We start from the raw sequence: 13,439 nt of genomic DNA on the forward strand, positions 1-13,439 counted from the left end.
AAAATTATTAATCTATAAAAATAAATAATAAATTAAATGTTTAATTAAACAGTAAAATACAGCAATAACGTTTTGTTGGTAAAATATAAAAAATTATTTTTGCACACACAGATACTGAAATATTGATAAAATATAGTTCTTTTTTGCTGAAACAAAGTCATTATAATAAAAAACAATAGAAAAACTCGACGACTCCTTACAAAAAAAAAGTTGAATAATTAAAATGAGGTTTTTAATTTATGATGCTTTTTATGTTTGTTGATAGCGACGCAAGTCACCCGGAAAAATATTAGGTAGGGAAGGTCTTGGCTCATCGTACATTGCTGCTTTATTAGAAACATGGCACGGTGTTGCTGAGAGTCGATTAACTGACGAGGTAGATGGCTGGGGAGAGTCATATAATACACCGTTTTTACAGTTAGGCGCAATACTATTCTCTGACTGATTAAGTTTAGCTGAATCAGCGACTTGCTGTAAATGCGTTCTGATATTAGCTAGATCATCGCTGGACGTGTATGCACATTTTATAAATATATTTGGGGCGGAAGGCCGTGGATGGTCATAAGCAAGTTTTTTGTTCATTTTGTTATAATTTTTGTGACTTTGTGACCTATTGTGACAACCTGCTAAGTCATCAGACAAATTTGGCATTGATAGCGTATGTTGGGTTTTGTTTTCCACTGCGATGAAATGCGAAGTCGCGTCTTTTTGCTTTGCGAAATTCGCAGCGATAAAGCTATTGGCTGAATAGCCCGGTATATCTTGGGAGTCAGTTACAGCCAAATAACCTTGATCGTCTGTAGAAAGGTTAGTGAGTTTATTTTTTTGTTTTGGTTTTAATTTCGGTGGACAGTTTTCGGATAGTTCGTTAATTTCATTCCGATCCTCAGGTAAAACTAGGCCGTCTTCAGAAATTGTCATATATGAAGGAGGCACTAAATCTGGACTTATTATTTGTTCATATTGATTTTGCACAGCTGGAATAGCTAATTTAGGTCTTTCAGTTGACTGCGTAAACCCCGATTTATAACTGGGTGGTTTAGGGCGTGGTGTAAATCCAATATATTTATCCTCAAGGTGACTTAACCTTTGTCTGCGTTTAACATCCTTAAATAGAAAATAAAACGATTTAAAAAATAAACCTAATTTTAAGTCAACGTTTTATAATGTATAATAGGGATACAAAACAAAATTACGCTATTTAAAGAGTCACTACTGTTAAGTGTAGGTTTCGACGATCAATAAAATATAAAAAGGTTACTTCATTGGTTAGTTGTTTTTCAACTGTTAACAACGATTCAATGGAACTTTCACCCCCAATTGCCCGGTCAGTGTCGTTGCCATTGGAGCTTATTTTTCCCTTTAATGTTTTTTCATACATTGCATTGTTAAGAGAAGTTGCACCCTCTCCGGGCGGAAGAACGGTTACTGTAGAATTGTACACCCCCTCTTGTGGTGGCTAGAACACATTTAAATTTTTAAATTTAATTTAAAAAGTAAGGCTAAAAATTACATTAAATTCTTATTCAGTACTGTAAAATAAAAAAATAAACAGTTTTATAATACCTTGGAAGACATTTTTCGTTTTTTGTTTTTTGCTCTTCTTCTGTTGATCTTACAACACGCAAATATTACTATCAAAACAATTACTAAACCGGCAATGCCAGCCCCAATAAACTGATATATTTGAGTGTCCGATTTTGACTTGTTTTCTATGGTTGCCTTTTTATAGCTTGATGTGTAATAAGGCGTTGTAGTTTTACCTAAAGTGTGAATATACTTGCATTTACTATGTTGATTGTAAAAATTAAAATGTTTTTAAAGGGTTATAGTTTACTTAAATAAATGCGATTCAAATTAAAAACAAATTGTCTAAAAAAATTGAAATTTACTTGTTATGGTTTCAATAACCCTTGGCTCGACTTCGTTGTTTTTTGGTTTTAACTTGAATTTTAAAATAAAAGATGCTCTTCGGAATGTTATATTTACTTCAGTTGAGTAAACCGTAAAATTGTAAATACTCAGTGGCGTTTTATATTTGTTACAAATCAATGGTGTATTGTTTGGCAAAATCGAGTTATCATTAACATCTAAAACAAAGATTGTGATTAAAAATGTGTAAACTTAAAACTAAACAAAGGTACAACGTTATATAGTCACACACCGTTGAAAATAGATTCAATTTACCTTTAATACTTATAAAGCTTCTTTTACAGCCACCGTTACTGCCCTTTTTAACAGATACGCTGTGTAATTGTAGATCTAATATTTCAGAAGGATTTAAAGTTAAACCTATCCATTGAACTTCAGAGCTAGATTTGATTGGACGAACGTCCATGGTATTACTGGCTTGAATAATTCCAGCAATCTCTAAAATTGTAAATATGGATAATTATAAACTTTGATCAACATTGGTAAATATAACAGGTAAAAAAATTTAAATTAAAAATTGGTTTACAAAACACTTACTTGAAACAACGGTGAATGTGAAGTTAACATCCTCCGGACCTTTGCAATATACAACTACGGCCTTGTTGAAGGACAACAATGGTTTATAAATGGGCCTTGTTGGACACATTCTGTGTTCGCGTGGTACACCAGCTACGTTGTACAGTACAAACGTAAGCAAAGGACCTCTACATAAAAAAAAATATTTGGTAAATTAAACCTAAAAATAAGGGGGATTTTTGCGTAAAATCAATTATTATAAGTAATCCCGCTTTATATTTACAATCATGCAAGTCTATTAGCATTTAGGCCTGATTTTACAAAAAATGTAGTTCTAAAAATGCCTTTGCATTCTACCTCTGGTAGTCAGGTTTTCCTTTGGTAATGCAGTCCTCTGTGCCAAGATTAAATTCTGAAACAAACACTGATAAATAGCCTCCGGGTTGTGTATGAAACGTCCAATTTGTTGACTTTCCCGCATAGTGAGTGCGTTTGTTTACGTATGTTGTTTCAACTTGTTCTGGATTTAAAGTATACGTTCTAGAACTTACATTGTTACATGTATTTTGAGATTGTACGATGGGTATTGTAGATAGTATAATTCCAACAAAACGTATAAAGTGTAGTTCCATAGTAGAGTAATATTCTGTATATTCGAAATACAGCAGAATTTCCCTAAACTACTTAACCAATTTTTTTAAATAATTTAATATTTTTTATCTGGAATGCAATAAAAAATTAATAGCTTTTCCTTATACATCAATTAAACACATATAAATCTACTAGATTAACTTACATATAAACTCTATTCTATAGTTTACAACTAAAGTATTATCAAGTTTTTAAGAATGTATAAACAAAAAATATAAGCCTCTCAAATGCAATCAAGCTTAAATCACTTTGCGCCATCAGTATGTTATGGGCGTGACGTCACGCCAGGAAGTCATCTGAAGAGTGACGCACCAGTGTTACACCGGAAGTGACATCTGAAGTCGTGTGCAGGATGAAAAAATCACAAAGCTTTGTCAATTGATATAAATACCGAACAATGCTTTATTTGAATCAGTACAATGGGTTTTAATGGTAGTCACTTGAAATACATTAAAAAGAAATTAGGTCAACCTATTGTGGGCAAAACTTGTAACCTTTATTTATAATAACTTTTATTTATACCTCCAATAATTGACAATGTACCGCTAAATGAAAAATATGTATTCAATAAGGTTTAATGCCCTAAGAATTCTTGCTTACTACTGTTAAAATTAAATAAAGAACTTAAATAATAATTGACTCACAAGAAAACCAATGCTTTTTATTTTCGGTTAAAATAAAGGCGGTATACAAAAACATAATATACTAAAAAAACAAAATATATAGATAGCTTAAAATATTTGCTTACATATACTAAAGATATAAAAATACACAGCAAAATATCCACCAAAAACATAGAAATATTTACAATATATTAACTACAAAGAGAAGTAAAATAGGACTTCCTTAGGCATCATTTTGTTTAGGCTGTTAAAAATGATTTATTAAAATACGTATAGAAACTGCAAAGATATATATATTTGTATGATTTAAATAGGTAACATGTGTGTGGGAGTGCTTACATTTGCTTAAAAACTTTACTAATAGATTAACTACACAAACAATTATAACAAAATTAAAAAAACAAAATATACTTCTGCAGAAATGGGTTCTAATTCCTGAATTGAATTATAACATACAAAAAAAAAATTATGGTATTTAATAAATATATAAATAAGCGCTTTGTGACAATATTGAAATGAAACATAATATGATTTACAGATACATAAATATAAAATTTTATAAATGCCTAATTGGATACAGATATTTAATTTTATACATTACAATCTAACACTTGATCTAAATATATACAGACACTTTCGATCACAAAAAAAGAAAACTTTTGTGTTGGTAGATATAAAAAAAGACAAACAAGTAACACAGCCCATTATATAAACTGTGTAACATTATTTGCCATATTTTATAGTCATATATCTTAAGTAAAGAAATTCATTTATATTGGGGAAAGAGTTTTCTTTTCCCGATCTGTTATGTCAGGATGCCAGATGTCAACGATTAAAATTAAGCGAAAACTTTCGGCATTTTGCCAAACCTCGTGCTCGAAAGAATCGTCAAAAATTAAAACTTTCCCTTCTTGCCAAGTTCTAAAAACAAAAAATTTACTTTGAAAAAAAAAATGCCCAACAAAAATGTTACACCAAATTAAATTTGTACAAAAATTAACATTTAAAATAAGCCACTTAGTGGATATAAAGAACTAAAGTAACTTACTTAATTTCATCAGCACACCTAATCTGAGCTCCATCACCAGTAGTGGGTATAACTAAACCTAAATGCATTCTTAACCGACAATTGGTTGGGCCAGTGTGTGGCCAAATATGAGTACCTGGCATCATTATACTAAAACAACAAATGGAAATTATTTATTTTAAATGTTTTGAACATTTTCAAACAAAAATATTACCTGTATTTAACTTGTCCTCTTCTACATCCGACAGCATTGGGCATTTTAGAGAGCAATGCACAAGTTTTGGGGACTTTTTTACAGGCCTTTTCTTGTTCACCTGCAAAAAATATGTCTTGGTTTTTTAATCTTCAGTGCCAAAAGCATCAAATAGTAAGATACATTTTTTTAAATAAAATAAATTGACCAATCAAAACAAAATGTAAGCTTCCAATAACAAACAATAAAAAAGTTATGGTTGTTATGACATATGTGAAACTAAAAAACATTTTTTTAATGATAAGTCAAAACGTTTTTAAGTTTAGAAAAATCTTGAAATTTAACCATTCACATAAAACTATATTTTGAGACCAGTCTTATTTTTAATTTTAACCTCGTTGAAATAAAGTAAATTGCCTCCATTCTCCCGAATCTTTTAAGCCTTCCTCCTCCAGTTGAAAGAAACCTTTCTTAACGTCCATTAATTTTAAAGCTTCGTCTCTAATCACCTTCCAATTCTTTTCTAGAACCTTTAAAATTTGCATCAAATTAAAATTTTGTTGAGGCCATTTTTTGCTTTTTATTTTTTGCCCAAAATTTTTCTGCCATGTTATTTTTAATAGAACTAATCTTAAATTCCGTAGATATTTTAAAAAAATCAATTTTTAGTTTTTTTTTCTAAGATTAAACATCTTCATATTTTTGCACAAACAAATAAAATGAAATATGAGTAGACCACTGTATTTAAAAAAAAGCAGTGTTTTAGATTTTTTTTTTAGTTTAAACCTTAGTTGTTACACATTAAATACACAGTTTAAAAAATAGTAAAACATTTTTTGTATATTACTTATTTTTAAAGTAATAATTTCACCCAAAAACATTTTCTTCACCTTTACATATTCAGTAGCACCCGCTTGTTTTGGCGTCCAAAAAGGGCGCGATTTTAGTCTATCAACGTTGTATAAAGATCGCTGGTATTTGGATTTAAATAAACCTTTTTTAGCTCCGAGACTGTACATTCTCTCAGACTTATTTAAAAAAACAAAAACATATATAATTTAAGCATTATTTATAACTATTATAAAAAAATTTCAATGAAGTTTGGTACCAAAATCATTATAACTTAGTTAAAATCTTAAAAATTTGGCAATGACTTTTTAAATTTTTAAAGAGAGAATTAAAATTTTTAAAGAGAGAATTAAACAAGGCACAAGAGCATATATTCATATAAAATATTTAAGTATACAATAGTATGACTATCCATATATAAAGAAGCTTGGTTGACATTATATATGTCCAAATTATAGTTCTTTAAAATAAAAAGAACTATTATTTGTGGTGCATGGGTAATCTAATACAGACATATATAAGTTGCGAGTTATGGCCAGATTATAATAATTAGAATCTGGAAAGAAAATTTTACCTCTTTCGTTTGATTAATTCTAAACAGAGCATCTCCGAGATGAAAATAAAACTTTCCTACTTGGGTCCCCTCGTCATTTGTTAAAATTCCCCGCCTTAAATAGTCTGCCCCTTGCACCCAATCACCCCCAGTTTTAATGATAAAACCAAGGTGAACCAATGAAAAACCATTGTTTGGATCGATATTGACAGCCTAAAAAAATACTACGATAAAATGATATTTACCTGAACAGAAACTTAAATATTTAGAATTTTCGAAGTTATTTTGTTACAAATTATACCTAAAATTTTAAATTCTTTAATTAAGTTATTTTTAAAGTAACCTGATTTGTTTTTACCTGTTGAAACACAAGCTTTGCTTTTTCATTTTGTCCTGTCATAAGGTAACTGACTCCTTGTTTGTTTAATGCATCCACATCATTGGGAAACTCTTTAACGAATCTGGTTGTTGTTAGTAGAGCCTTTCTTAGTTGACCTTTTACAAAATATTTGTTTAAGAATATTTTAACAAGTTTAAAAAACACATTTATGGTACAGTGATAGTTACTTTACTTAGCAACAATAAGCATTGGGCATTGCTAACATAATCAAAATGCCTTAAATAAATTTAAATAAGAAACATTAAATTAATGCTATTCAAATCATAAGTGATGGGGAACGACAATTTAAATTTTATTAGTTATGTTTTATTAGGAATAGCATAAAATTAAATTTAACACACACTAACAATACAAATTACCTAAAAAGGTTAGCCTTGATGACAATTCAATAAAAGCCTTTTTCTTTAATTCAGTAGGACAGGAAGGCATATCGATAACCTAATAGAACAAATTATGAATAACAATAAAATGGTTATGATTTTTTTTACAAATTTGCAACTAAATAGGTAACAAAATTATTTAAGTTTAAATACATCATACATACTTGATTATATGAATTAATTGCTTGTTCTAACAATTTGTTACTTTTTTCCTGTTCAGCTAAATGATTCAATACTTCAGCAATACCAAACCTATCAAATAAAGAAAAACATTTAATATTTTATTAGGGATTCAAAAACTTCTATTAATTAACAATATAAAAGATAAAATATTGTTAAAATCAAAATTTACCTTGCACCTGGACTAGTTGGGTTTGATTTAATTAACTTATCAAATATTTTTTGGGCATCCTTAATTTTTTTTCCTTGTAAGAACCTAAAGCCTTCTCTTAGTAGTTTTAGAATAGGTTTATCGTTTGCCGAGGTTAAAAGATTTAAGATTGAGTTTTTGTCAGCTAAAAATATTGACATCAATCTTTGTTAAGTAAATATACGACAAGATTTTTACAAAAAAAATCTTTTTTATGAAGTTTTGACAAAAATTTAAGAAAATAAAAAAAAATATTATAATAATGTTATTATTTAATGATACAATTATAGATATAACACAATAGAAAAAAAACTAAGAAGTTAAAGAACAGGCTTTTTTATTTTAACCTTAATCTATATTTAAAATATACTTTCTCGTTATAAATATGCTTTTCAAATAAAAACCAATCAGAAAACCAGTTTAAAATAAAACCAAATAACTATTTTGTTTATTAACAAATGACACAACTAAGTTAAACACCCATAACAAAAAAATTAGAAATCAGATGTAAAATTTGTGTGAATAAAAAACACCAATATGTGGTAAAGAAGAATAGTTACAAGAGTAATAAGAATATTTATTTTCATGGCCTTGCTAAGATGTATTTTGTAGTTACTCAGCAGTTTTCGAAAACCATATTTCATACTAGACAAAATAGACTTAAAAGTATTAAAAACAGCATGCAACAGTGAGTACAGATTATGTAAACGATTACAAACTTTGTTGCAAAAGGCTGTAAAATTCCAATCAGGGAGTAAGTAAGTTAGACTGTTCTTGTATACTGTTTTTTTCCCAAAATTTTTTATTACTTTGTTGATAGGAATATAATGCACAATTGATCTGTTTCGAAATACAGTAATATGTTGTGTTTGCTCATGTTTGTTTATCAGATCTTTGGTTAAGGGCTGTTTATTATTTAAAGTACGTCTGAAGTGAACAAAAATGTTTAAATTTTTTGTAGAATTGATTTCTGGAGTCACCTTTACTGGGGTTATTTTTGGCACCGTTTTTAATTTGCTTGCCAAAAAAAAACTTGATTTTTGATAATTTTCAACATTGATTACGACAATTGATCGACCTGGCATAAAGATATTGTCAGATTGAAGCTTTAGTTTTTTCTGTAGATTAACAATAAGTTTGTTTATTGTTCTATAAGAAGTTTGGTCATAATAAGAAGAATGAAACTTTCTTTTGCTTAAATTTGAAATTTGTAAAACAGTTTGATTTAATGGAACCAAATAAATAGTATCTCGACTAAGAACTGATAAAGATTTTGGGTTGTTTTTAGCAATAAGTGCTAGAGAAATTTTGTTTAATGTTACACTGCAACCACAGTCTTTTTCCCATGTTTTATTGGTAGTATCTGATATTGCTTCAAAATTTATTATTTTTCCGACAGGTTGATTAGGCACAACTTCTTTATTTTTCGATAAATTAAATGGCTTAGTTTTCTTTAATAAGGGCACAGTTTTATCAGGCTGAACTGGTTTTATTTTATTTTGCGACAATTTAGCTTCATTTTGTTTAAATAAATTGTCTTTACTCTGTTTTGATTCATATATTTTTTCTTGTTGCAAAAATTCTTTTTTCCCTTCTTCTGTAGTTAATTTTATGTTTATTAATTCAACTAAAGGTAAATTCTTTTGTTGTTCCATGTTTTGCTCCCACAATTCTGTTTTTTTAATTTCTTCAGTCCTGGATAACTCAACATCTTCCTTCTCAAGTTTGACTATATGATAATTGTTTAAATCATCTGTTACTGTATCCAACACAATTGTGTTTGTGTTTTGCAGTGCAGCTAAATTTCCATCACCAATTGTTTTATGTTTACCTATAGGAGGGCTGACCACAGCACGTTCATGCTTTTCTAGATTTAAGTTTTTGTTTAAAATTTCATCTTCAATATGATAGTTAAGAATGGGCTTATTAATATATCTGTAGTGGTAAAAATCTTTCAGAGTACTGGATTTTGAAAGGCAAAAATTTGGTATAACATGTCTTTGATGCAATACTTTCCAGTAATAGTAAAAATACGGTGTTGTAGACAGTTTGTTTAACGGAGGCAGTTTGGTAATAATTTTTTGGTTGTTGCCTTTTTTAGTTAATTTGGCAGTCATATTCAAATTTGACAAAATAGAAACATTTGTCTTTAAAGAATGAAGTTGGTTTTTGTGAAAAATAGACAAGTACATGTATTTTAATCTTTGTTGCTGTCCCACTTGTTTTAACCTATAATCTGACAAGAAATAGAGAAAAGAAATGAAAAGAAAAGGAAAGATCAAGAAAAGGGTACAAAAAAATCATAAGATTTTAGATAAAAATTTAAACCTAAAAATTGAATAATATCCTACCATTTTTAGCTTCTTCCTTTTTAACATTCTTTTTATTCTAAAAAGATAAATTTAATTTAAAGATCACAAAAAATAAATTAAAAAATTGCAATACTGATATTGAACAATTTAAAAAAATTACCTCTGTTTTTCCTTTTTTATTGCCATGAGGTTTTACATTTTCCTCTTTTTCTAGGCAATGTAATAAATTGTATTTAAATAAAAATAATTATGCATACAAACAGTATTTTTAACAAAGTTCTACTTTTTACAGCCCCACCTTCTTTGGTATTTTTGTCTTTGGTAACAGTTTTTATAGATTTCTTTTTAATCTCAGTTTCTAAACATTAAGAAAAAAAAATATCAAATTATAAGAAGAAAACTTTTCCATTTAATTAAAAAAGAAACGGCAAAGCATTAAACCCATAAAAATATTTTAAATAAATATTATATAAAATGTAACATGGTAGTAAAACACTACATAAATAACTTAAACAAACACTCTAAACAGAAAGTAGGACATTAAATAATTAGTTGGTTATTAAGACATAGCACATCTTCAATTAAAATCAATAATTAGCAGTTACTTACCAGGTACATCTTCTAATATATTACTTTTTGGTACTTCTTTAATTTCTGATTCCACATCATTTTTCCAACCTTTTAAATATTTAACTACAAATTGAAGCAAATAAAACAAAAAATCGAAACATAAAAAATATTGCAATTATAAAAATTCTTTTGATTACCATTTGTGTTAATAAAATGTTTTGTAAGTTTAAAAAGTTAATGTTAGTATCATTAACATACTTAAAACAACTTTTTCCACTGGACTGTTTAAAACTGAAATTCTTCTTTTATCTACATAACTGACTTTCTCTAAACAAAAGAAAGGAAATATCAAAAAGTTAAAATAATGAGTTTTAAGGTATAAAAAAAATTTTAACTACAAAGCGCAAAAAATTAAATGTCATAAATTTGAAGGTAAAAAATGTTTACATATGAATTTATTAAAGCGCCATAAAGCAAATTTTTAACAAAAATGCAAACCTTTGACAATAAAAAGATTAGAGAAGAAGTCATCTGTGGCAACAAGAATAGAGGCAAAAGAGCGTAAAGGATGAAAAAATCCTTCATATTTTAAAGGTGAAAGCAAAGAAACAAAAGAAGAAACATCGTTTGTTGAAAGGGAAATACTTTGTGCTAAAACAACACAATTTTGTATTAGGAAAATAAATTTTTTTAACTTTTCTTTTCCTAAGCCCACACATCTTTCCTTTTTAATTCCTGTCTTTATCTGCTACTACACCTTTTTCCTTTTTAAACTCTTAATCTTATAAATTTATTTTAAGACCATGAAACCAAGGGAGTATATTTTTAATATTTACTAGTATTTTTCTAACTTAAATTAAGGATACCACTATTTTTAAAATTGATTAAGCAGTTTTTTAGATATCAAGGTTCATTAATTGTTTTTAATGGCACTTTTCCATATCAAAACACTGCATCTTCTGTCGCATGAAAGTGCAGATTTTTTGTTTTATATCACTAACTTATAATATTGACAAGAAAAATTAAATTATTTTCAACTTATATTTGCACATTAAATAGCAAAAATAGACATACCAACTAATGTTCTGTAGTTGATTATATCGAAGTAAGAAGTAGCAGCAATGCCCCAAGTCAATCCAACCATAAGCAGTAGAACCAATATAATTCCATGTGAAGACTGTTTTTTCTGGTTGGCTTTATTTGGGGGTTTGATCTTAGAATGATTTTTCTATTAATATTTTTTATCACAAAAACTTATAAACTGACTGACGTATTGGAAATAAAAAAGTGTTACTTAAAATTTGTTATATACTACATAAACACTTAAACCAAAGCCTTATTATTTTTAATTACATTTTTTGTAGACAATTCAGTTTCATTTTCGATTTTCTCATCTAAAAATAAAGAAAAATTTTATAAAATTACCCCCAAAAAATATGACTATAACGTAATATATGCATAACAGTGTTCCCTTAAAAAAATATGCCACTAATCATTTTATCTTTAAGTAATTATAAAGTTATTACACTGAATTTTCAAACTTTTATTAAATTGACATCCATTTTTTGCCAAATTGCACGTTTTGACCATGTTCGGCGCTTAAGGAAATTATTGATGTAGAGACATTATTTTTTTTCGATCTTTTGCAGCTACATGTTGCATAGCAACAAAAGGTATGACATACAAATCAAAAATTTATTCCTCCTAGCCGCTTGTTATTTATTTATTTTTTTTTAAATTTTAACACATTATTAATATAACAATTGGGTTTTAAGGAAGGGTTAATGAAGTTAAACCACCCTACCCTCCAAATTATTAAATATGTGATTTTCATAACCCTTAGTTTTGCTATATGACATAAATAGACGTGAAATGAGCTAAATTTTACTAAGATTAAGTTATGATCATTTAGCATGCTTAAATTTGCATGAAGTATTGCAGAAATTTCCACTAGCATAATTCTTTGGTGTGGTAACAGTCTTGCATCATTGACAACTAAAACTTATTTTCTATTGATTTATTTAGGTTTCCTTTTTACAACAAAAAATAAAACAATGGAAAAAATATATATTTTATCTTATAACAATAAAAAACAAATAAACCTTCTAAAAATTCAGCAAACTGTTCATTTCCGCTATGACTGTGCAGATCTTCATGCCCATTCATATTTGTTTTAAATACAATCAAGTTAACATTAAAATAACTTAAATAAATAAAATAGTCATGTATCAACCTGACCTGAGTCCAATAATATAACTTAGCAACAGATTAGCTATTTAACAAATGCAAATAAATTTGGAGCACTTAGCATACTATAAACAGGATATTTCTTAACAATGTCTGTTTAAGCAATTGGTGAAAAAAGATAAAAGGCAATGCTGACATTTTAAAAAGTTGAGACATATGGCAGACTTCAACTGTAAATGCATTAAACTGTCGTAATTGTGCAATAACAAAAAGTTTTAAACAATTGTTTAACGCCATTGCATACATCAGTACATTCAGACATTATTAATTTAAATAGCACGACAGTTAAAAAATTGACTTACTTTTTGATTTTGAAGATTTTCGTTTGCGCAACGGTTCTTGTTTAGCCATTTTCTTTGCTTTTCCAGAATGAAGCTCGACTTGTTCAGTTGCAAAGTGAAATGTCTTGCGTAAAACGCAAAGTCTCAAGATATGTCTACTTGGCAAAAATGAGAATTTGTGGTCACAACTTTTGTTTGGCAGCAGCACATGCGCAGCAATGAATCACCGTTATTAATATTTTTAAAGTTTATAAATTTAAAACTTTTTTATCTTTACAATAATATTAAACTGAAGAAAGTCTTACTTAAATATTTGACTAAGGCATTCGTAAAGAGGGTGTGAGATCGTAAAAATGTAACCGTACTTTGGTTAAACAAAAATTCAGCATTGTTTTTTGCCATGACTTGGTTTTAAAACAGGGAGTTTACCTATAGGTGATTAACCAAAATTATATTTTTTTAATAAACAGATTGTCAAACAAGCTTTTAGTAATTTATGATCTACATTTCCAGTTTTTTTTGTAAAATAGTGTTC

At 28.1% G+C, this 13,439-nt stretch overlaps 2 protein-coding genes across 7 annotated transcripts; both read right to left on the reverse strand.

Annotated features, from left to right (window-relative positions):
• Positions 1-84: 84 nt before the first annotated feature.
• On the reverse strand, positions 85-3,117 carry LOC145763121 (uncharacterized). Its single transcript, XM_082574732.1, has 7 exons — positions 2,806-3,117; positions 2,470-2,636; positions 2,188-2,370; positions 1,893-2,090; positions 1,567-1,763; positions 1,262-1,459; positions 85-1,107 (listed from the first exon to the last, which is right to left on the reverse strand). Exons 1-7 carry the CDS (start codon positions 3,078-3,080, stop codon positions 250-252), a joined length of 2,076 nt encoding a protein of 691 aa, XP_082430858.1. The 5' UTR covers positions 3,081-3,117; the 3' UTR covers positions 85-249.
• A 629-nt stretch (positions 3,118-3,746) lies between these two features.
• LOC145763999 (aspartyl/asparaginyl beta-hydroxylase-like) lies at positions 3,747-13,338 on the reverse strand. Of its 6 annotated transcripts, XM_082575561.1 has the most exons (20): positions 13,210-13,329; positions 12,926-13,059; positions 11,730-11,770; positions 11,451-11,604; positions 10,875-11,027; positions 10,635-10,703; positions 10,416-10,484; positions 10,105-10,164; positions 9,967-10,016; positions 9,846-9,882; positions 7,477-7,639; positions 7,289-7,376; positions 7,104-7,182; positions 6,703-6,839; positions 6,366-6,557; positions 5,833-5,970; positions 5,337-5,472; positions 4,964-5,063; positions 4,771-4,899; positions 3,747-4,643 (listed from the first exon to the last, which is right to left on the reverse strand). In XM_082575561.1, exons 2-20 carry the CDS (start codon positions 12,972-12,974, stop codon positions 4,493-4,495), a joined length of 1,995 nt encoding a protein of 664 aa, XP_082431687.1. In that variant the 5' UTR covers positions 12,975-13,059; positions 13,210-13,329; the 3' UTR covers positions 3,747-4,492. The 6 variants fall into 6 exon arrangements, with proteins under 6 accessions (XP_082431687.1, XP_082431683.1, XP_082431682.1 ...); XM_082575557.1 differs by lacking the exons at positions 3,747-4,643; positions 4,771-4,899; positions 4,964-5,063; ... (5 more) ...; positions 7,289-7,376; positions 7,477-7,639 and adding an exon at positions 7,652-9,730 and having other exon boundaries at positions 11,451-11,589; positions 13,210-13,338; XM_082575556.1 differs by lacking the exons at positions 3,747-4,643; positions 4,771-4,899; positions 4,964-5,063; ... (5 more) ...; positions 7,289-7,376; positions 7,477-7,639 and adding an exon at positions 7,652-9,730 and having other exon boundaries at positions 13,210-13,338.
• Positions 13,339-13,439: the final 101 nt, after the last annotated feature.

The sequence above is a fragment of the Corella eumyota genome, chromosome 1, assembly GCF_963082875.1.
Source record: "Corella eumyota chromosome 1, kaCorEumy4.1, whole genome shotgun sequence".
Taxonomy (NCBI): Eukaryota; Metazoa; Chordata; class Ascidiacea; order Phlebobranchia; family Corellidae; genus Corella; species Corella eumyota.

Bases quoted from the DNA above. Each gene is read 5' to 3' on its own strand.
- LOC145763121 (XM_082574732.1), bottom strand. From the start codon at position 3,080: ATGGAACTACACTTTATACGTTTTGTTGGAATTATACTATCTACAATA. The intron at 2,371-2,469 runs GTAAGTGTTTTG...TTACAATTTTAG, and splicing joins CACATTCACCGTTGTTTCAA to AGATTGCTGGAATTATTCAA. The intron at 2,091-2,187 runs GTAAATTGAATC...TCTTTGTTTTAG, and splicing joins AAGCTTTATAAGTATTAAAG to ATGTTAATGATAACTCGATT.
- LOC145763999 (XM_082575556.1), bottom strand. From the start codon at position 12,974: ATGGCTAAACAAGAACCGTTGCGCAAACGAAAATCTTCAAAATCAAAA. The intron at 11,028-11,450 runs GTATGTCTATTT...GTGTTGTTTTAG, and splicing joins CAACTACAGAACATTAGTTG to CACAAAGTATTTCCCTTTCA. The intron at 9,883-9,966 runs GTAATTTTTTTA...TTATCTTTTTAG, and splicing joins ATAAAAAAGGAAAAACAGAG to AATAAAAAGAATGTTAAAAA.